The 24,264-nt window shown below is 40.2% G+C and overlaps 1 protein-coding gene and 1 long non-coding RNA gene across 4 annotated transcripts in view; one reads left to right on the top strand and one right to left on the bottom strand.

Moving 5' to 3' along the window:
* Positions 1–24,264, bottom strand: part of LOC309831545 — a 74,541-nt gene that overhangs the window by 38,945 nt on the left and 11,332 nt on the right. The window lies entirely within an intron of this gene.
* Positions 21,351–24,264, top strand: part of FILIP1 (filamin A interacting protein 1) — a 192,671-nt gene continuing 189,757 nt past the window's right edge. For 2 of the 3 annotated variants that reach the window (XM_082668784.1, XM_082668782.1), the window contains exons 1-2: positions 21,351–21,730; positions 23,157–23,344. In XM_082668784.1, the coding sequence (XP_082524910.1) occupies positions 23,339–23,344 (6 nt within the window). In that variant the 5' untranslated portion in view covers positions 21,351–21,730; positions 23,157–23,338. The remainder of the gene's footprint in view (positions 21,731–23,156; positions 23,345–24,264) is intronic. The other variant, XM_082668783.1, reaches the window with a different exon arrangement.

The raw sequence follows: 24,264 nt of genomic DNA, 5'->3' as shown, positions 1-24,264 counted from the left end.
TACCATCTCAGTGTGGCGTCTCCTTTGGCTTTGGATGCTGGGTATATTTTTTGGTGAGTTCCAGTGTGTTCCTGTCGATGATTGTTCAACACTTAGTTGTGATTCCAGTGGTCTCACAGGAGGGAGTGAGAGCACATCCTTCTACTCTGCCAACTTGAACCAAATCCTCCCTCCCCAGATTTTGAAAAAAATATTTATTTATTTATTTGGTTGCACTGGGTCTTAGTTGCAGCATGCAAACGCTTAGTTGTGGCATGCATGTGAGATCTAATTCCCTGACCAGGGATTGAACCCAGGCCCCCTGCATTGGGAGCACAGAGTCTTACCCACCGCACCATCAGGGAAGTCCCTATTTCCTAAGATTTTGACTGTCCTCTGTGTATGCCTGCTTTATATGGACTTAGTCTTAGGAGTACTTGCCTTAGGAAAAGTGTAGGAAAGGTAACTTTGTCTCATCAGGTATCTCTAAATTTTTTTTGTTGACTAACTTCTGAAATTCTAAAACCAATGTTCTATTAATTCTATAGTAGATAGATTGAATTCTTTGTTCAAATACAACAATTCCTGAGCCCTAAGCCTTATGAATTATAACACCTCGATGTGTATTCACCCACTCTCCTTTTCTCTGTGCAAGTCTTGATAGGGGAGTGAGCACACCGAGGTTGCTATCAGAAAGAATACATGCAGGCCTTCTTAAGAAGCAGGTTTATTCAACAGAATTAGCTCTAGTCAGGATTTGACTAACCAAAAAATGTGCTAAGTAAATTTGTGTTAGCAAGTAACCTAAAACTGCCTGTTTTTTTTCTATAAGGCTAAAAATATCTGTTTAACAAAATGTTATCGGAAGTGTTTTATTTAAAACAAATATTATAGGCTAATGTAGAGTCTATTTTGTCTAATTTCCCTGAAATGTATTCTCTAATCATAAAACTGCCAACATCATCATCTACTGAATGTTATATCAATAGATAATTGGAAAACTTTCACTTCTAGTGGAGTTTAGTATCAATATTAGAATGTGTAAAAACTTCTGAGTGAGATTGTCCTGGGTTCTAATTTTAGTTCTGACACTGACCTTGGTCTATTACTTACCCTCTCAGAAATTCGATTTCTTCATCCATAAAAATAGCATAATCCTGTCTAATAATAATAGCTGTGTTGGAGAATTGTTTTGGCTCAGACGGTGAATATGAAGTAGCTGGCTGTCTTAATTTGGGTTCTCCCAGAAACAGGAATTCTAAGGCAAGAATTCCAGTGAAATAGTTTACTCGGGAAGTTCAGAGAATATGGTAGGGAAGTGGGGGAAGAATCAAATGACAAGGTGTCAACTGGCAAAGAGTACGTGGGTCAGCCAGCTACCACAAAGGACACCTAGAGCTTAATTCTGTAGGGAAAAATGATGCAAAGCACACACCTTAGAAATTTCCACCTGAGGGGTGAGGGAGTTGGGATATTAATACACCAACTTCTGGAAGGTCAGTGGTTGAGGGCTTCTCTCTGGGGTATTAATTCCTTAGCGCTATACTCTGCTCCTGAACAACAACCCTGAGGGATGCATACACCATGCCAGTGGTTGGAATCTCACCAGAGCATACTGAAAATTCCTCAGGAATGTGGGGTGGGCACTGATACAGCTTCTTCACTAGTACAATGTTTTCCCAGGCTTCAATAAAAGATAAGTATGAAAATAAAAAATAAAACGGACCTCTTACTAGAAGATATTGTTATTGAATACTATACCCTTCCCTTTATAACATACTCTCTTTTCTGAATTAGTCAGCTTAAGGCTAAGCTGCTGTACAAAAAAAAAAAAGATCCCAAACACAGTGGTTTGAAGAATGGAGATGTTTCCTTCTTATGTATTAGTCCAGGGTTCTGTGGGACAGATTCGCGGGCCTCCCATTCGGGGAAGCACGTTCCTTTTATCTTGCTGCTCCATAGTAGGAGCTGGAGGAGACATGAGGGTAATGTCTTTGTTTACATGGTCAAAGCAGAAAGTGCCATTTCTAGCTTCCAGCCAGTGGGAAGGGGAAAAGAGAGGGGAGGAGCGTTTGCCCATTGTCTTAGGCCCAGCCAGCCCCAGAAGTAGCATCCACATCCCTGCTCCCATGAAGGGAGCTTGGTCACGAGGCCGTGCCTATGGCAGGGGAAGCTGGGAACGCCGGCCAGCTGGGTGAGCAGCGTCCAGCTCCAGGTCGGTTACTATGGGAAAAGGGAGAAGGGGTTTCTGTGCACAAGCGACACTCTTTGCCACCTCTCAGTAGCATAGCATCTATTTTAGACTTGACTAAGCTTCTTGTAAATCTCAATAGCCACAGAAAGAGCACAGGATAGGAGCCTATCAACCGATCTGGTGGCGTCTTTCACTGAAACTGAGTCACAGAGCTATTCACATAGTAATGACGGGCTTGGACTTCACCGCATCTTTTCTTTTCACCACATCTTCTTCACCTAGCCATACACTTACCTAGAACTTTTCCTGCTCTCACCCATAATTTTGCACATTTGTATATTTCCAGTGTCTTGATTTGAGTTGAGGCTTACCTAATTGATCTGAGCAGAGGGATGTGCAATCAGCACGACTGACATCCCAGCATCAGTTCTGAATAAATTCCTAGAGCAGGGGTGGGGGAAACCATCTTTCATCATCCAATCACCATGCAGCTTTCTGGTGTGCATGTGACCTGTGGCAAGGTTCTTCAGCTACTGCTTGCCTGGCGCTCCATTGGAGATGGAGAGAGGAGGAACATGGAGCATGGGGGCGGGAGGGGAGGTTGCATTAGGGGCACCGTGGAAAAAGCAGGTTCTTGACCCTTGGCCTCTGGGTGGGACTGTTGGGGGGTCAAAGGGGTGGGGTCTTAGCTTGCTGGAAAGAACTTCTGTGACTCTTTATCTGGTATGAGATGTGGAAGGGGACAGCTGGAGGGGGCTTCTTAAGTTATAGGTCGGTCCCCACAAACATGGGCCAGTGAATGACCCCCCTCCTTGTTGTTCTTACTGTTACCAGGCTCTTTTCCCCCCAGCAATATCTTGCACAAAGTACCACCTTGGGACTGTGGAGTAATTTTTAGTCAAGTGACTGATGAAACTCTGACTTAGGCCCTGTAGTTTAGGGGAATTGATGCATGATGTAAGAAAGTGTGAGATTTTTGAAATTTGACTGTATAAAACTTGAGGATCTCATAGATATATTTCAATCACCTGCATAATTTCTATCCTTATAATCATGAATATTTGAGAATTGGCTAATCTTTATGTTATGTATGCAGTGTACTCTTTGTCTAATGATTATCTATCTGCATCTCTGATTAACCAGACCCTTTCCAAAAAAGTTTCTCTTCCTCACACGCTCGCATTAAAGAGGAATGTTTATGATTCTTTGACCTAATTCTGTGTTGTGTTGATTTAATTACAACTGTGTGCATTCTAGTTATGCTATCTATCACATCAGCTAGACGAAATATCTTGAAGGGAGGGACAAACTTAAAACTTTTTGTTCCTAGGAACAAGTCCTTTTTTTTTTTTATAACACCTTTATTGGAGTATAATTGCTTTACAATGTTGTGTTAGTTTCTGCTGTATAACAAAATGAATCAGCTATACATATGGATATATCCCCATATCTCCTCCCTCTTGCGTCTCCCTCCCACCCTCCCTATCCCATCCCTCTAGGTGGTCACAGAGCACTGAGCTGATCTCCCCCGTGTGATGCAGCTGCTTCCCACTAGCTATCTATTTTACATTTGGTAGTGTATATATGCCAATGCTACTCTCTCACTTCGTCCCAACTTACCCCTTCCCCTCCCTGTGTCCTCAAGTCCATTCTCTACGTTTGCATCTTTATTCCTGTCCTGCCCCTAGATTCGTCAGAACCTTTTTTTTTTTTAGGTTCCATATATATATGTTAGCATATGGTATTTGTTTTTCTTTTTCTGACTTATTTCACTCTGTATAACAGACTCTAGGTCCATCCACCTCACCACAAATAACTCAATTTCATTTCTTTTTATGGCTGAGTAATATTCCATTGTATAAATGTACCACATCTTCTTTATCCACTCATCTGTCAATGGACCCTTAGGTTGCTTCCACGTCCTGGCTATTGTAAATAGTGCTGCAGTGAACACTGTGGTACATGACTCTTTTTGAATTATGGCTTTCTCAGGGTATATGCCCAGTAGTGGGATTGCTGGGTCGTATGGTAGGTCTATTTTTAGTTTTTTAAGCAACCTCTGTACTGTTCTCCATAGTGGCTGTAACAACTTACATTCCCACCAACAGTGCAAGAGGGTTCCCTTTTCTCCACACAGTCTCCAGCATTTATTGTTTGTAGATTTTTTTGATGTTGGCCATTCTGACCCGTGTGAGGTGATACCTCATTGTAGTTTTGATTTGCATTTCTCTAATGATTAGTGATGTTGAGCATCCTTTCATGTGTTTGTTGGCAATCTGTATATCTTCTTTGGAGAAATATCTGTTTAGATCTTCTGCCCATTTTTGGATTGGGTTGTTTTTTTTTTGATATTGAGCTGCACGAGCTGCTTGTATATTTTGGAGATTAATCCTTTGTCAGTTGCTTCGTTTGCCCATAGGAACAAGTCTTGCTCCTTGTTGATACTCAATGAGTGTGTGTTGTTAATGTTGTTATAGTTTATAAAGCTGAATGCCTTCTCCTTTACTTCATTTCTTAAGCCCTTTTTCATACATATGCGGCGTCTAAAGGTATTTTACAGAACTACCCAGATTTCCATGCACTTTTCTTTTGTTAAGTCCCATCTGATCCGGATATGCAATATGGAGCCGCATTTCTGGGAATATTCAGTGTGCAACACAAAGTCCTAGGAAGTTCCTTTGGAAATCCAGGGATTTAGGGTTTGGAGGGAGTAGTTTGAGTTGATGAATTAATAGAAACTCTTCTAAATTTGTCCAACTCAACCTTCTACTCCTTTCTAAATAATTTATTGAGGGTATAGGATTCCTCCCACCCCCACCCCCACCCCCAATGAGATATGGCCTCACATACTTTGCTACTCTTTGAAGCCCAGTTGTTCTCCAATAGTTCATTCTTAACATTTCAAACAAGTTTCAGATGTTTTCCTTAGGTTTATTAATCATAGAGGCATTATAAAACCTCTCCAGACAAACTCCGCCTGGCCTCTTCTTATTTGGTCCTTCCGTAACTCTGATTACTCAGCATTTGTATACTTTTCTGGTTATGTTTGGAAACTTGCACATTGGTAGAGAGAACTTTTTTTAGTTAGGGTTATCCTAACTCAACTAGAGTAACAATATGCCTGAGATGCAATTGTTGCCACTGCCTGGCACTAAATAGAATACACAGAAAATTGAATCCATTAAAATGTGAAACATCACAAGCTTTGGGGACCTTTCAATAAAACCTGCTCAATTTTGGAAAACCATTTAATGCCACTCTAAAACATTAAAACTTGTAATTTAGGTATGAGATACTTAAATGAGTAAGCCCTAAGTGGAAACCTGATATAAAATAGTTTTTGTTGTTTATCCATTCTAAATGTAATAGTTTGCATCTACCAAGCCCAAACTTCCAGTTCGTCCCTCTCCCTTGCCCGCTGCCCCTTGGCAACCATAAATCTGTTCTCTATGACTGTGAGTCTGTGTAGCACAGGGAACTATATCCAGTCTCCTGGGATAAACCATACTGGAAAAGAATATAAAAAAAGAATGTGTATATGTGTATAACTGAGTCACTTTGCTGTACAGCAGAAATTAGCACAACATTGTAAATCAACTATATTTCAATTAAAAAAAAAAAAGAAAGGGACTCTCCTGGTGGCACAGTGGTTAAGAATACGCCTGCCAAAGCAGGGGACACAGATTCAAGCCCTGGTCAGGGAAGATCCCACATACCGCAACTAAGCCCGTGCGCCACAACTACTGAGCCTGTGCTCTAGAGCCCTCGAGCCACAACTACTGAGCCTGCGTGCCACAACTACCGAAGCCTGCGTACCTACAGCCCATGCTCTGCAACAAGAGAAGCCATTGCAATGAGAAACCCACACACCCAAACGAAGAGTAGCCCCCTCTTGCTGCAACTAGAGAAAGCCTGCATGCAGCAACGAAGACCCAACGCAGCCAAAAATAAATAAAATAAAAAATAAATAAATTTATAAAAGAAGAAAAAGAAAAAAATATTTTTTGGCTCGTCAAAGATAAAATCACAGAACCATAGACTATTTAGAATAGGATTTAGTTCTAAAATCAGTTGAACCTTGACCTCTGAAGATCTAATGGTTCTGACAGGGTATCTGACAAAGGCATATGTTTATGTGGCTTATTAAGTCTATGTAAAGCATCTTAATTTTGAACGACATTATGTACTTCTCTCACTATGGGCAGAACATGGCTGAGAATGGATACCTTCTGCATGTTAGTTATTTTATCTTGCAAGTATTAAACCAATACATTTTATTTCCACCTCTTCCCTGAAATTGTTTTTCATTCACAGTCTTCTATTTCTAAAGCTGAGTCTTGAGGCTTATGAGAGGCTGGCACTGGACTTCTTTAGTAAGACAATAGGGTTGAGAGCAAGGCTTTTTAGAGTTGAGAGTTTTTCCCAGTCTCCTTTAGCTTTGATTTAACTTACCAAAGGGAAAGTCTGGAAAACTTGGGTCACAGAGTTTTCCCATAGTGCAGAGGAGGTAACTCTCCCCTGTGGCATCTGAGCCATATCCCTCCCTGAGCTTTCCTGGAAGAGGAGGAGCTGTGTTAAATAGATGCGTGGGAGGCTCTTTCCATTTATCATCTGAAAGAGATTGCATTTTGGGCTAACATGGGACTCAACCCCATCAGACTGAACTTGGCTGTGCAATGTGGCTAGTGGGACACTCAAAGTTTAGCTTTTCCAAAGACCCCTCCCCCACCCCATGTTGTATAAATAAGTCTAAGGAGTTCTTGAAACTCTGGAAGGGGAATCTGCAAATCAGCTAAGTTGGGAACTGGTGAGCCTGCCCTATGTCCCAGTTTGAGACTGTCTTAGTTTACCCCAGTTGTTCCCGTGTAATTATAATCAACCTTCATTTCACTCTCATGAGTGTCTCAATTTGGTTGATCAATTTTATTGTCAGCCCAGCCGTGGTGCCTGCTGAGATGGGAGCGGCTCTGAAGCAGAGGCAGGAGGAGGACTGTTGGGCCAGATGTAGGAAATGTCATAGACGTGGGGAGCTCTACAGCACTGCTGAGAGCTGAGCTGGAGATCCATCAGCCAGGGAATGCTACCAAGTCAGCTACGAGACCAGATCAAGGATGATTCCAGCAAGGGAGTTGAGTCATGAATGGCGGCGAGGCAAGCAGAAACCAGGTGGACCTGGACATCAGGGGTAAGACTGGAGAACTTGAATGGTTATCTGTCCACACATAAACCATAGCCCTCCCCCATACACCTTGTAGAGCTGAGGTATGTGTGTGTACGTGCATGTGCACTGGTACACACGGATGGGGTGGAAGGCTAAAAGTCTGCCCTTCTTTCCTAGATAGGTCAGAACATTACCTAAAGGGACTGTTTCAGTTACTGAATGGAGTTAAGTTTTAAATAGTCTTGAAGAAAGTTTAATTCCTTACCCTCTAACCAGCGGATAGAGGCTTGTGAGGAAGCTCAGAACAGTTTCAGTCAAAGTAAAGGTGTTACATTTCCTTTGCATATCTTGAGTTGCAGTATGCCAGTAAATTTGTGACCCCACGAAATGCATATAAGTGCGGTCTAACTACTGATTAAACTAATGACCAGTGGAGTTAGTCTGTTTGGGTCCAAATCCCAGTTCTGCCAATTACAAGCTTTATGATCTTATTGGAGTCACTTAATTTCACTATGTTTTTATTTTTCCAAGTGTAAAATAGGGATAATAATAGTGCCTAACTCTCGGTGGTTTTCTGAGAACTAAGTGAGATGTATGTACTGGGTACATAATACATGCTCAGTGAATGTCAGCTATTGTTATTAGTATTCTGGTAGTCACAGTGATCTATTTCGTAAGTTGTATAACTTCTAAGTGCCTACATTTGCATCAATCCTACCTCAACTGATAAGATTCAAACTCCTTAAGGCCTTAGAGGTTTTTTTGTTTTTTTGGGTTTTTTTGCGGTACGCGGGCCTCTCACTGCTGTGGCCTCTCCTGTTGCAGAGCACAGGCTCCGGACGCACAGACTCAGCGGCCATGGCTCACGGGCCCAGCCGCTCTGCAGCATGTGGGATCTTCCTGGACTGGGGCACAAACCTGTGTCCCCTGCATCCGCAGGCGGACTCTCAACCACTGCGCCAACAGGGAAGCCTGGCCTTAGAGTTTCTTTTATCTATACACCTTCCAGCATGTGTTCAGTGCTCCATGTACCAGGAGTTATCAATGGATGTCCCTTCAGCTGTTGACCGTAGAAGGCTTAGGTGTTCATAACACAGAACAAGTCATTTTTGATTCTCTTTCTCACCTTCGATATCTAATCTTTCAGTAAATACTACATTTTCTGCTTCCAAAGCACCCTTTAATCCATCTACTTCTCTTCATTTCCATCGCAACCTCTCTATTTCAAGCCACTGTGATCTTTCACCCAGATTCCTGCAATAGTCTTCTCATCTGTATCCTCTTTTCCATTTTCAGTTCTCTCAATCTATTTTTTTTTTTTTTTACAGTGAATGGAGTATATATAAGTCAGATCACACCATACCCCTGCTTAAAATACTTTAAGGAAGGGATTTCCAACCCCCGGGCCACAGACCGGTAGCAGTCCGCATGGTGTTAAGAACCGGGCCGCACAGCAGGAGGTCAGCAGCGGGCAGGCAAGAGAAGCTTCATCTGCCGCTTCCCATGGCTTCCCATCGCTCCCATTACCGCCTGAACCAACCTCAACCCCTGTGGAAAAATTGTCTTCCATGAAACCCGTCCCTGGTGCCGAAAAGGTGGTTGGGGACCTCTGCTTTAAGGACTGTCCTTGTCTTAGGATACAATCCAACTTTTCTTTCTTTTACCATAACCTATAAAGCCCTAAGTTAGGACCTATAAATTCAAACTCCCGTGGAGGCCAAATCAGCAACATAAATGAATGAAAAAGGCTGGCTTTGGGACAGTGGTGAACTTGAGATCACAGGCCTCATCTCAAGGGGTGGATCTAGCTGATTGTTGCCATGTAAGAATACAGGCCCACTGCTGACAAATCTTTTGAATTTTCTTGAAAATTCAGAAATTATTGTGTGATATCTCCTTATTTTCAACTTCTGGCAACTAATTTAAAAACACACACATACAGGAATCTAAAAAAACCAAACTCATAAAACAGAGATCAGATCTGTGGTTGCCAGAGGTAGGGGGTGGGGGAATTTGGTGAATGGGGTCAAAAGGTACAAACTTCCAGTTATAAGATAAATAATTCCTGGGGATTTAATGTACAACATGGTGGTTATAGTTAATAATACTGTATTGTATATTTGAAAGTTGCTAAGAGAGTAGATCTTAAAAGTTCTCATCACAAGGAAAAAAATTTGTAACTATGTGAGGTGATAGATGTTAACTAGACTAATGTGATTGTTTCACAATATACACAAATATCCAATCACTATTTCGTACACCTTAAACTTGTACAATGTTGTATGTCAATTATATCCCAATAAAACTGGAAAACACACACACACACACACACACACACACACACACACACAGAGCTGTGAACCAGATCCAGGCCCGAGACCTCTGTTCTACATGACTGGACTCAACGTAGCTTTCTGAACTTCTCTCTCCTATGCTCTGCCATTGCCTTCTTTATGTTTCCTGAAGGTTCTGTGCTCTGTTCCACATCAGAGCCTTTGGACAGGGATTACTCCTCTTCTCTACAGTTTGCATAGCCTTCTTGCCCTTCAGGTCTCAGGTTAAAACGGCAGCACCTCAAATAGGCCTTCTCTTACAAGAGTCCCTAATTTAGCTCAGGTTACCTAGAAGGCAAGACCTGAGACAAGGATTATGTACTAAGCTTTACTTGCTAGGTGTCATCCCAGGGCAGTGAGACTAACTGAAGAGAGGACAGAGGAAGGATGGGAAGCGGTGCAAGGTGGAGCGTCACAGAGCTGGTCACGGCTCCCTGATGAGCCACATGGAGCTGTGGCTGGGCCCAGGGGTGGCCTGTATGGATGGACATTTGCTTTTGTTAGATAGTCTGTGGGATTACCAGTCTGGGGCTTCTTATGATGAAATCTTGGATTGGGGATTCTCAAACAATGTGAGTGGTATACCTTTGGTCATCAGACCTACTGAAACCTGGTTTATGGTAATGAATTCTCAGCATAGGCTATTTTTTCTTTTTTCCTCATCCAGCCCAGGCCAAGATGGTTAAGCTACATTCTTATTTTCCTATGCCTGTGCTTTTTTTTTAAGTTCAAGTGTCCTAGTTTTATTTAGGGGTCTCACTTCCAGATCCTAATCTCTGGGATCTGAGGCTTCATATCCTGTTTCAGTAAAAAAAAGATCTATTGGTTTTTGAGACTAATACCCGCCCCCCCACAAGCCCCAAGGATCTCATTGTCAGTTTATGTTCCCTGCTCTTGTTTTCATTTCCCTCTTTGTTTTGGGCCCTTAATGGTTTCCTACAGTTTCTTTCAGGTTCAGCTGGTTTTCAAAAAGAATGTTAGTGATATTTTAGCTAGCATTTCTAGGTGTTTTGTTGGAGGAGAATTTCAGGATTTTTGGACTATACTCTAATATTTTTAAAAACAGAATTCACACACTTGAAATCACGCATTTGTTGATTTGATTTTTGTCTCTCTCCCCCAAGAGATAGTGTGTTCTTCAAGGGCAGGAACCTTGCCTAAGTTCTGTGCCACACATAGTGTTTGGTACATAATAGGCATACATGATATATTTGGAGAAATGAATCTTGATAACGTTAATATGGAATTGGGGATGTAACTGTTCTCTGAGCTCCAGAGGATAGTGCCTCTGTTTTACTCAACTTTGTCTTTCCAGGGAATTTAATACAGTTTCAGGAATAGGGAGGATGTTTTCTATAAGTATTTGGTGGTTAACTTATGGTTATTTATAGAAAAAAGAATTGTAAAAATAAGCAACTTCTTTATGTTTGGTTATTATAGGAATGTTAAGATGGATATTTACAGTTTTATTTTTCAGACTTTCCCCTGACCTCTGAAGCTATAAGTAATTTCTCCTCCATGTATTTCTTATAGCCCTCCTTGCTTTGCCCATCTTGTTGTGTATCTGCCTCATCTTCATTACCAGACTCTAAGCTCTTGAGGTCAGTTACTTCTGTATTCCTGTCTTTAATCCTCTAGTGCTTGCTGGGTTTTTCAGCCTTGGCACTGTTGACACTCTGACTGGATAATTCTTTGTTTTGGACAGCTGTCCTGTGCATTGTAGGATATTTCACAGCATCCTTGGCTTCTACCCACTGGATGCCAGTAGCATTCCTCCACTGTGACAACCAAAGATGTCCCCAGATGCTGCCAATCGTCCCTGGGGCACAGAAATGCTCTCAGTTGAGACCCATCACTTTAGAGCCTCACACAGAGAAAATGCTCCCCATTTGTTTATTACGTAAACTTCTACAGCAAATTCTGATTGAATTCCACAAGGCAAATGTAGAATTCACATTTTCTTGAGGAAACTGGTCTCGTGTTGGACCACCCTTCTTGTCTGCAGGTCTGAACGGGCACTGAGATGAGCTGTGCTCCTGTCACCACTCACTGTCAGCTCCCTCCTCAAAGCCTATCCTCTCATTCCGTCTACTTGTTTATAATCTGAAAACATCTGGAGGTGCAGAGTTTGGGTGTGTGGCTTAAGTCCACAGCTTCCATAACGCATGTATTCATTTTCTGACAAATGCTGTCAGTCAAATGTACATTTGAATGCACCTGCTCTACAGATGACAGGATTTCTAAGCAAATGCAGACAGAGGATTAGAATACTATTTGTTGGCATAAATGTGCAAAATTTGGCCTCGGAACTGTAACATTTTTTTTTCCTTTAGCAAAGCTACAACTAATTTAATCAGCAGTTTTTGAAAAGAAACATTCCTGCTTTCTTACTTTTACTTATTTTACACTGTTTTCAACAGTTTAGAGATATATAAAAAACTTAAGCAATAAATTATGTTTTGTTAAAAAAGCTGTTTATATTAGAAACAAAGCTTATAACAAGTAACACATTTTAGTTAACAAAATTAATTTTAGGCAAGGAAAATGATTTTAGGTAGTGAAAGTGGATGGTGAGACCTTGTTCCCTCTCATGCTCCATGCCCACTCTTAGGGCACCGGCTCACCGTTAACTTACGTAATGTGACTGACACAGCGGTGGAGGGTACAGAGTGATGGTGGGATGTGTGGATTAAATTCCATTATCTCCACTTGTCAATGGAGGAAATAGGCTCAGAGGGATTAAACCATTTTAAAAAATTGTTCACTAGTTGAGGTCAGAGCAAATTCTCCTTTTTCCCAGGGCTCTTTCTACCATGAGACATATTCAGATAGTGATATCATATTCCAGATATTGCTGGGGAAGTGCAAAAAGTGTTTCTCTGTCCCTAGTCATTTACAGTCCACAGCAGCACAATGGCTGGAAACTTTCCTCAGGTAAGCCATAAAGGTGAAAATATTTCCTCCTGGCACCATGCAGAATTTCCAGGCAGAGCCCGAACACAATCTATGGCTCAGAGGGAAAATGTCATGGGAGAAAGTTACAGAAACAAATGCAGTGTTGTAATGGTATGAAGAATTAAGACATTTGTAAGGATAATAGAGTAGAAAAAGCATGGAAAGCAAAGCAACTGTAGTTCATTTTGAAGAATCATGAAAAGATGACCTTTCTCTTTTCTTCTGAGCAAATATTAAGAGGAATTCAATTAATGAATTCCAGACCCACACCAGACAAAATCCAGCTGTTTTAGTTTGTTTAATTATTACATTATCATAAGGCAAGTTCACTGAAATCCTGAATAGTAACCAGAAAGGCAAGTCATACCAAGCACAGGTCTTCAAGTCTCCACCTCAGCAAAATACTGGAAAACCACCAATGAACAATCTAATCCTCTGTCTGCATTTGCTTAGAAATCCTGATTTTTTTAAAAAAAAATTTATGGAGTACAGTTGATTTGCAATATGTTAGTTTCAGGTGTTCAGCAAAGTCAATCAGTTATACATATACATATATCCACTCTTTTTTTTTTAGATTCTTTTCCCATATAGGCCATTACAGAGTACTGAGTAGAGTTCCCTGTGCTATACAGTAGGTTCTTATTAGTTATCTATTTTATATATAGTAGTGTATGTCAACCCCAATCTCCCAATTTATCCCTCTCCCCACAAAAAATGATTTTAAGTAATCTTATTTTCCTACTATGAAAACAAAACATCAATTAAAAATTTAGAAAACGCAGGAAAAGATAACCATTGTAATTGTTGTCATTCATGTAGTTCAGATATAAATATACATATACATATATAAATATATATGTATGTATTTCTGTAGAAATACATATGCATGGTATGGGATGAAATATTTATATCTATATCATATCTATTTTCTATATATCTATCACCATGTGATAATACAATAATTCATTAATGCTATTTTATTACCTGCTGTTTTCACTTAACATTCAGGGAACTTCTTTCTGATTAATTAAATAATTAAACATTCTTCTGCAATGTTACTTTTATGGCTGAAGAGTCAACAGGGAACTTATAATTAAGGTGTGGAAGTCAGTTTGCTTTAAAAAACTACTGCTTTGGGCTTCCCTGGTGGTGCAGTGGTTGAGAGTCCGCCTGCCGATGCAGGGGACACGGGTTCATGCCCCGGTCCGGGAAGATCCCACATGCCGCGGAGCGGCTGGGCCCGTGAGCCACGGCCACTGAGCCTGCGCGTCCGGAGCCTGTGCTCCGCAACGGGAGAGGCCACAACAGTGAGAGGCTCGCGTACCACCAAAACCAAAACCAAAACAACAACAAAAAATTCTAGCAGGCAAACTTAAAGAAACTGATGAACACCTATGACAAAAACAGAAACAGAGAATAAGTCAGCAAAGGAGCAAAAGCCTATGTCATTACTACAATGATGCCCTAACTCACAGCAAAAAAAAGGTCAAACAAGTGCTGCTACGTAGACAGAACTATAATAAAAAGTTAAGGGCTTCCCTGGTGGCGCAGTGGTTGAGAGTCCACCTGCCGATGCAGGGGACACGGGTTCGTGCCCCGGTCCGGGAAGACCCCACATGCCGCGGAGCGGCTGGGCCCGTGAGCCATGGCCGCCGAGCCTGCGCATCCAGAGCCTGTGCTCCGCAACGGGAGAGGCCACAGCAGTGAGAGGCCCGCGTACCGCAAAAAAAAAAAAAAAAACAAAAAAAAACTACTGCTTTGTGATTTTCATTTACTTTTTTATTGTCTCACTCTACCTGATTCTGATTTCTACATTCTGTAGATTCAGATGTTTATATTATTACTTAACACTAGCCTTTTTAAGAACTTTCTTCATCATTTCATCATATGGTTGATTTCCTCACAGTCCTCAAGGTAGGGACTAAAAGAAAAGCTTTGAGGTACAACATTTTTAGATATTTCATCATTTCAAAACACTTTCCTGTCCCTGATTATTTGTTCCAGCTCTCCCAGGTGAATTATTACCACATTTTCAGATGAAAGGGGTAAAGAAATGCAAATATTAAGCATATGAAGGCCTGCTCAGCTATAAAATGGATTATCAAATTCAAATATTTCTGAGCATTGCTCACCCTGAATTTTTCACCGAGTCTTTCACCCTTGTAACGACATTTCCTGTTAGTAACCACCTCTCTGGCCTACAGCTTTTAATGCCTAGACATCTTACTTTCTTGACAGTTTTCCTTTTCATTATCAGATAGGCAGATCAGTATGTTGATGAGTTTTGTTGATGAAAGCAAGAATTGAACCTGTTTCCCCTGTGGTTTAAGGACTAATTTGCCTAAGGTGGGCCTTTTTAGTTTCCTTACTTTTTTTTCTCTTTAAACTTTTGATCTCAGTTGCTAATAGTGTGTTATTAATATTAATCCAGTTGTCTTCTTAATTAGCTCATGACATCAGGGGAATTCCATGTGTCTTCCACATAAAGACTCAGTTAGATCCGAAGAGTTCAGTTCATACAGATATTTCAAGATGACTGTCATATTAATAATGAAGATAATATTAATAATGAAGACAATAACTAATATTTATTATCTACTTATGTGTCCAATAGTAAGCACTGTTTTGAAGATATTTTATTATGGAAGACTTACAACCTGCGTGAAAGTAGAGAGAGCACTGTAATGATTACCCGTTACCCAGCTTCAGTAACTGTCAACTTCTGGCCAATCTTGTTTCATTGTTCTCTCGCCCACTTCTCTTCCTCTCTCACACCACAGTGTTTTGCAGTAAATTCCAGATATCGTTTTATTTTATCTGTATATATTTCAGAAGATAAGAACTCTCAGGAAGTATATACTCAAATGTATTTTTAATTTTTAAACTTTCTGTTAAATTATTACGTAAGACAGAAAAATACATAAATCGTACGGGCGCAACTTGGTTAGTTTTTGCAGACTGAACCCATTGGTATACCTAGAACATCTCCGGTGCCACAGAAGCCCCCGTTGTTCTCATTTCCAGTTGCGCCCCCACATCCCAAGGGTAACTACTATCCCGACTTCCGGCACCCTAGATTAGTTTTGCCTGTTTTTGAAGTCGGTATGTATGGAATCATACAGTGTACTGTTTTGGGTCTGGCTCCTTTCATTTAGTCTGAGAGATTTATCCGCATTTTTGCACGTCTGTCCTCATTGCTGTATAGCACACCATTGTCTGACTGACCACCGTGTAGCGATTCAATTGCAGAAAGCATTTAGAGCGGGGGTCCCCAGCCCCCAGGCCACGGACAGCTACCGGGCGAACGAGCCGCTCCCCATCACGCACTCCTCATCGCTCGCGTTACCGCCTGAACCAGCCCCCCACACCCCATCCGTGGAAAAACTGTCTTCCGAGAAACTGGTCCCTCGTGCCAAAAAAGGATGGGGACCGCTGATTTAGAGAGTTTCTAGTGTTTGGCTATTATGAATAGTCTTAACTTCCTTTATTAATCGTATAGAAGAGGTAAAGGTGGGTTGGGTGAAATAAAAGTAATTTGCTAAGTTCACACAAGTAATAAGTAATGGAGTCTGAATTCAAACTAGCTTTGCCTAACTTCAGACTCAGAGGTCTTAACCACTGTGCTTTCAAGGCAGCCCTTTTCAGAATTAACTATAATTATCTGCATAGTGTGTATATACAAATCCATACGTTTGTGGGGAAAAGTACATTATTCTGCATGGCTCTGTGCCCAATCACTGGTTTTCCAATTCTGTGTCTACTTCTTGGAGAGTAAATGTCTCACTCCATTTAAAAACATTGTTAAAAGTCATCCATGGCTATTAAGATTTAGAGTATTGAGCAAGAGGAGAGATGACTTTAGAATAGGAAAGGAAGCAGGAAATACACTCAGGCACATGTCATCTGACCCTTTCAAAAAATAAGATGCTTGTGAACTGTAACTGTATGCAGAATATGGTCTTATATAATAACTACCACGGTTAAATTCTATTAACCTACTTGCAAGCACATAAACAGGGAAGTGGGGTTTTTAATAATAATAAGTTATTATTATCTTATAACTTTTAAACCTAGTCTTGCTTTTCCTTTTTCTGAAACTGTTGGGAAAATAAATAATTTAGTTAAATATTTTATGAATAAATGTAGGTGTGACACTATTTTATTTGTAAATAGGACAAAGTAGTTATGCTATTATGAATACTTGTAGATATTACAAAGTACTACTTCTTCTAAAGTTTTGTAAAATCTAAATAGACGTATAGCTAGATTAATAGAAAGTGTAAGTATTTGCAAATTGTAAAACCTGACTATAGCAAATACATCAAACTATCATTTTGATACCAAAGAACTAGCTAATGTATATCAATCCCTCCATCCCCGTTGTTTTTTGTTTTTTGGTTTTTCTTGCTGTTGATTATGTCTTTGAGGAGTTTTGGTTGTGAATGCATAGTTCATAAACATTTTTGAATTGCTTATCAAATCATAGACCAAAATTATATTTTTAGAATGTAATTTTAGAATTTTGCTAAGCAGTGAACTCATTCATCATGCATTGTTTGTTTTAGAGAGAATACTGAACAGCTCATATCCTTTGCTTAAAAATAGATTTTTTTTTTCCTCAAAGCAATTATCTTCTTTTCAGTCCAATTTTCTCTTTTCTGGTATTCAACAAGGCTTCATTTCCAATAAGCTTTTATTTTACTACGCTGATCATGAAATTATGCCACTTTTTTTTCTATCTGCCTCAAAGCTGTGGAGTTTTAAGTGTATGTTTTTGCTCAGAGCATATATCTTCAGGTATAGAAAAGTCTATACATTTGACTCTCAGCGACTGTGAAGAATAGGTTACTGTGACTAACATATGTAAGAGACAGTTGAGTGGCTAAGAACACAAATTTTTGGAACCAGACTCCCTAGTTCAAATTCTGGCTCTGTCACTTACTAACATGTGACCTTGGTCAAGTTACTTAATATCTCTGTGCTTCAGTTTTCTTGCCTGTAAAAAAACTGGGACAATAATAACACCGACCTCACTGGGTTATTGTTAGAATTAAGTGGGTTAGTACACGTCCAGCCCTTAGAACTCTGCCTAGGATATAATATGTTACACAGGTATCTTTATTATTATCCAGAAATCTATTACTTTCCTTTGAAATTTAAAAATTTCAAAATAATTAATTTACAATCTAAGAATTTCTTCCTACAACTTTGAACATGCAGCTAATAATGACCCAACTCTGTCCAGAGAGCCTAGATGCATTTTCCATAAGTTTATGGATAATATGCTCTAAAGTTTTCTTCATCTTTTCTTTCATCTTTTACATGTTCATTTGCTCATTCAATCATTCCTGTTTATTGAACACTTACTATGGTGCTTGAGTATTTAGTAAGGAACAAACAGGAAACATTCTCTGCTACCTGAGTGCTTACATTCCAGTCTTAAAGCCAGCCAATGTGGAGAACAGGGCAGGTCTGGAAATTCCCCTTGTGACCTAGGCCCCCACACCCTGCTTACCTGAGCATCGTTTTGAAGTCAATGTCTATTTTTCTCTTCACTGTATATATTAAATAACATAAACTTTAACTTAAAAATCACTATGCCTCTTTAAATGAACAATGTGGTAAATTTTGGTCTTATAAACGGATACAGACATAATGTGCCACCTCCCTTACAATTCATCTGCTTTTTTCTCACTGATAACATTAATCTATCTTCTTATTAAAAAGTTTCATCGTGATTCATTCTTGAAGTTGGGAAATTCAGCTTTAGTTGTAAGTTTATTAGACGTTCTCAGAATAATGCTCACACTTAAGATGGGGAAAAGGATGTCGCTGAACGGTAATATATTAACAACATGTGTTGAAAAATCGATTCCTTGTTGACTGTATACAAAACACAAATTTCTAATAGTTCTTAATGCACTACTTCCTCTGTGGATTATGTAGGAAATGCTTTTGTCTGAATAATCGTTCCCAGGGGGTGGGGGAAGCCTTCAAAATAAATTCACTTTATAGAGAGAAATGGAGTGTGTGTGTGTGTGTGTGTGTGTGTGTGTGTGTGTGTGTGTGAGAGAGAGAGAGAGAGAGAGAGAGAGAGAGAGAGAGAGAGAGAGAGGGAGCATGAGAGAATGAGAGAGAGACTGATGACTGTGGAGTACTGAGTCAGACCAGCACATATGCCTAGCCTGATTAAAGAACATAATTCGAAGGTAGCAATAGTATCTAATTACATGAAATACTTTGTATGCTGTTGCTTGTTACCACATTTTAGAAATAAACGAACAGCAGCAATGAACAGCTAGTTCAAAGGTTAAAGAAAACAACGGCGGGGGACTAGGTTTTCATTAAAGAAGAAAAAATAACCCACCAAAACCTCTAATTGTCTGGATAGTTAGGGAAGAAGTAAATAACGATCACCCTCTCAATGGAATTACCTAGGCCCATAAAGGCAAAGTGGGTTATTTCCCCTCAGTCTCTTTTTTTTTTATACCTGGCTTCAGGACTTAGTAATGAAGCTCAGGTTTTTTTTTTTTAGAAGTAATGAATTTACTTTATTTTATTTTTAAACATCTTTATTGGTGTATCATTGCTTTACAATGGTGTGTTAGTTTCTGCTGTATAACAAAGCGAATCAGGTATACATATACATATATCCCCATTTCTTCTCCCTCTTCTGTCTCCCTCCCTCCCACCCTATCCCCCCCCCCCCCTTCCAGGTGGTCACAAAGCACCGAGCTGATCAGAAGCTCAGGTTCTTGATGTCCCATCGCAGAAAGAATTCAGTGAGAGACAAAATGACAGGTAAGAAGTGGATTTATCTGGAGAGAAAGACACTCCACAAGGCAGAGTGTGGGCCATCCCAGAAGGTGAGAAAGGCCCTCAGTCTTCTTGACTTTGGCTAACATACTTCTCTGCTTCCTTTTGGACTGGGGACATCTATAAAATGAACTCTTACGAGGGATGAAATGATACATTCCCCAGGTCCTCTTTAGGGAAGGGGGCACTATCGCATGTGGGTTATGAGTGGGGTGTGGGCATTTTTCAAACAATTGTCTCCCCACACCACCCCCTTTGTAATGTTTTTAAAAAAATTCTCCTAGTCCCTCTCTGAACCATGTCACAGCCCAGTCACACACGTCCACTGCCTATTAGAACCCACTTTCTAGGGACTGTGAATAGATGGTCTCTAAAAGATCCAGTAGAGTTCCAGAAGTGGCAGTTTCTTTTAAGAATGCTTTCATCTCTGTTTTCTTTTTTTGGAGTATAGTTGATAAGAATGCTTTCATCTTAATAGAAGTCTTTTTAAAAAAATCAGCGTTGGCCCAGACCCAGAAGGACTGAGAAGAATCTGAACAAATGCAATTTTATATATGAACAGTAGTAAAGAAATTAGAGGGGGAGGATGAATGCTGTTAGTGCGGTGGGTGGGTTGAGGGGAGCTGAGACGTTTTCTCATTGGTTGAGGTGTGGGCTCATTTAACCTTGGATGTAAGTGTCATTTCTTTAAAAAGGCCACACACACCCCTTGTGAAAAGTGGTAGCCTTTCCCAGACAGACATCAGGGTTCCTTAGCATATTAAGCCTCTTTTCGCAAGTATGCAACACTTAAAATATGCAATCTATGCCTTTACACGTCTCCTTGGTCCAACTTCAGTTTGCATGTCAAAAAAAGGGTATCATTAAAAACGGTATCATTAAACTGACAAATTGATCTCAGGAAAGGGGTCAACATTTTTAGTGGTAGTGGCAAGATTTTTGTCAGGGCAATATTCTAGTGTGTTAGCCAGTAATGGTGTGTGTTTTTGTGTGTGTGAGCACGTGTGTGCATGTGTGTCTCCCTTCCTACTTTGTGGCTAAAAGACACTCTCTCAGGTCCTCTTACTGTTAATTTCACATATGTAATTAGTAAGGGAGTCCCAAGAATAGTTTTAAGCACACTTTTTTTCATGATTCTTAATCTTGGAAGATTCATACTATTTTCTGACATAGAATAAAGCAAATAAAAATATCTTGAGACATTCTTTATGTTGGAGTTCAGGGTAGAAGTGATCGCTCTCTGGTTTTGGAGACTGGAGGGTTAATGATGAGACAAGGCTGTTGACAACCAGAGGTGTCTGAAGTCCTGGTTTTCCTGGAGTGCTCTCCGTTTCTTGCTTTGAATGAATGACCTGAGTGAGAACGCTAAGATTTTCCTTTCAAAAACATAATGTTATAGACATTCCTTTATGATAAACTTACTTTAATAACAGTCAGGTATATAAGCTGGTTAAGTCTGATATAACAGGTATGAATGTAATCTAGCTACGAATGCAACACATCAATGTAAAAAGCTGCCTGGGAATGATCTTTTACTGTGAGTTTTCCCAAGAGTTGTCATACAGTTTTAAAAGCCTTTTCTATTTAAGACCGTTTATCTGAGAAAGCCTAATTGAGCAGAATATTGCATTGATAAATTGCTCTGCTCAAGGCAACTGCCTTGAGGTTCCAAATCACAATCTGCGTTTAAGGGCTTCCAACAATAATTACCTCTGTGTAATGAGCAGCAGTCCTTAAAAGGGTCTGCCGTTTCCCCGCAATCTTTTACAGGGTGAGCAGAGCTGTATCCACTGATAACCCAGCTGCCGAGGAACTGAGCAGAGCCGGCTCCAAACTTCTCAGCTGTTGACAGGCTTGACTTGCTGAGAACACTGGTTAAATATAGCACACGCGAGCTCAGCTTCTCGACAAAGTCACTGCTCTGACAGTGCTGTGAAGGGAGCAGAAGACGAGAAACCTAATCTCAGAATCCAACACCTAGCAACAGTTGAAAAAACTTTTAAACAAAAGTCTGGGTGGGAGATATACAACAGCCTCCAATTTCTGCTGATCGGGATTTCAGGGAGAAGAAGCTGCTTTCCCCTTCTCTCTACCCAGTTTCCTGCATGACTTCAGCTATTGGCTAGTCCTAGGAAAGAAAGTGGGAAAAGCTTTTTCCTCTGTATTCTTTTGGGCTGGATAGTTTTCCAGAACTCCAGTCTCTCTTGGGCTGTGGGGCAAGCCACTGGGTTCTTCCAAGGATAAGCTACCTCCATAAAGGACGTACCTTTGGTTAGACGAGCTGCCAGTCAGGTAAGACCAAAATACACAGCTACCTACTGTCTTAAGAAATCTCTGTTTCCACAAGAAGAGAGCTCTCTCTGATTCTGTGTTGTCTGTTTCCTTTGATTCTCACTGTTCCACTATGTGATAACACGTTTAGGAATTATGACGATCACTGTGAATTCTTTTTAAAGAATCAGAAAGTCATCTCTTTCTCAGAATTATCCGATTGTTTTCTAAACACAAAGATTGTAATGATGCTTTAATAGCGATCAAAATATGTCTGCCAAGTTATCATTTTCTGGCAGGTAACAGAAATACGACAAAGGACAACTTCACAGTCCTTTCACAATGAGGATGGCTAACCAATGGGAGGGGTATTTTCTCCAGAAGCAAAATAACTTTCATATAATGAAACTAGCTGAGCAGCTTGTGTGGTAAATGAGAGGCAAGTCCTGCGTGGTGTTTGCGTTGCTGTGCTTTTGACTGGCTGGCTTCTCCTTTGCCGGATTCTCTGATTACACTGGTACACCTTGTGCTGGTTCTGACCTCGTTACATGACAGTCACCCCGAGTGCTTCTCACTAGGCACAAGATATGCCTGGTTTCAGATCACTGCTTTTGCAGTTGTTGAATAGTATTCAGGAGAATACTATTTTGTGTTTTTTTTAAAAAAGACACTGAGTAATTGCTTGTATATAGATGAGACAGATTCTGATTTTTAAAACTCGAATGTATTAGAAAAAATTCTTTCTTAAGTTGCACGTATGTGTGTATGAATGTGTTCACCATAGTGTGAAGGAAATCCTCCTTTTGTCTGTTGTATTGGCTCCCCTTCCATGAGTTTCTATGCTGTTTTATCAGAATTGCTTAGCATGATCAACATCACACTGAATCTGACAAAACTTACGGCTGCACATTGGTGACGTGGTTAGTATTGGTAACTCGTGTCTGTAGTTGGGTTGGATTTGTGTAAGAAGTTTGTTCCTCTAAGTGAACATGATAATTTGAAAAAATATTCTAAACTAAGGATAATTTCAAAGAAGATACAAATGCACATTTTAAAAGAAATTATCCGAGTCTATTTTGTCAACTTAAGTAATTTACCCCAAACCAGTTTTGAACAAATTGTTGACAAGAATGTATCAACTCTTTCAGTAAATGTTCCTATTTTAAGAAAAACGAATTAAAGCTTATATATCATATGCTCAGAAAAATGAAATAGTACATACATTTCAGTACATATTATATTTCATGATTCTGATTGCATGATTAGTTTACAAAGTAAATGCAGCTAATCACGTATAACGAATGTAACAGTGCAAAATGCACTCTGGTAAACTTGGTGTCAGAGAATGAAACTTCTGGTGCTTTAGTGGAGATGAAGTATCTTTGTCTTTAAAGAGTTTCAAAAAGTCTGAACTAAATGCTTTACATTTTTCTTGTTTTTATCTTAGGAAGGGTCACATTGTTGGCTTACAAACGTCTGTGTAAAGCCAAAATCTGCCATTCGTAGATTTCGGAGGCATGTAATTTCTTTTGGAGTTAGTGGAACAGTGTGAGGATAACTGAGTACAGCATTTGGCCCTGGGTGAAAGCATGTTTCCTGATGGATTGATTTCTGAGTATCGTTGTCTTCATGACTGTAAGTTTACCCTTGAGAATCAAAAATAGCTCAGGTTAGAGCACATGCTTTCCTCCAGTTTATGAACTATCAGCGGTGCAGGTTGTGTTCTCTCGTTCACTCAGGCTCACGTCTGTGTTGTTTTGACCCTTGACCATAAGAGAGCCCATTGCCGTTTCTCCCACCACCTTAAGGTCTGTTCCCTTCATCCTTGGTCTGTATGATAACAGCGCTGCTCCCCTTCCACCCCTCGTTGCCATCCAGACCACCTTGCCCATGACCCTGGGGTTAATTTTCTTATGCTTGTCTCTCCTACTCCTCGCTTATCTTTTGCAACTAGTCGCTGCCAAACACCTAGGCTGGGTATTTTGAGAACCTTCCATCATCTGGCATGTACTTAACTTTTCCAGTCTCAGCTCCCACTACTCAACAACAAGTGTCCCTCTGCTTCAGATAGTTCAGATTTTGGGCCCTTCTCCAAACACCTACATACTGCATATTTCAATGCTCCACCTCTGCCCCTTTCATTCCCTCCTGCCTGGAACACTTTTCCTCCTCTCTCCTGTAGAGACTTTGTCCGCTGTTTAAAACCCAGATCAGTGGCTTCCACTTTCACAATGATTTCCCAGACCATACCATTTAGAAGTGATTCCTTCTTAGTTTGGGCTGTTTGGTGCTCTGTTAGAATTAGGGTCCTTTGGAGCAGGGTTTACTTCTTGAAATTCAGAACAAGTTTATGAAGGTGACCAGGTACAAAGCATTGTCCTAAGCATCCCTTGACTCTGGAGCGGTTCGGCCCCATGTACCTTGTGGATGTTCTATGAACATTTTTGGCTCTGGATTTCTAATGGTGAGCATGTGAGAAAGTATAGGTAAGTATAAAGTCAAGACAAGCAACTGTAAGTGTGGTTAATAGCTTTTTATTTCAAAAACTTCTCAAG

The sequence above is a fragment of the Grampus griseus genome (assembly GCF_964374135.1).
Source record: "Grampus griseus genome assembly, chromosome: 13".
Classification (NCBI taxonomy): Eukaryota; Metazoa; Chordata; class Mammalia; order Artiodactyla; family Delphinidae; genus Grampus; species Grampus griseus.
This window is presented reverse-complemented; position numbering and strand designations above follow the sequence as displayed.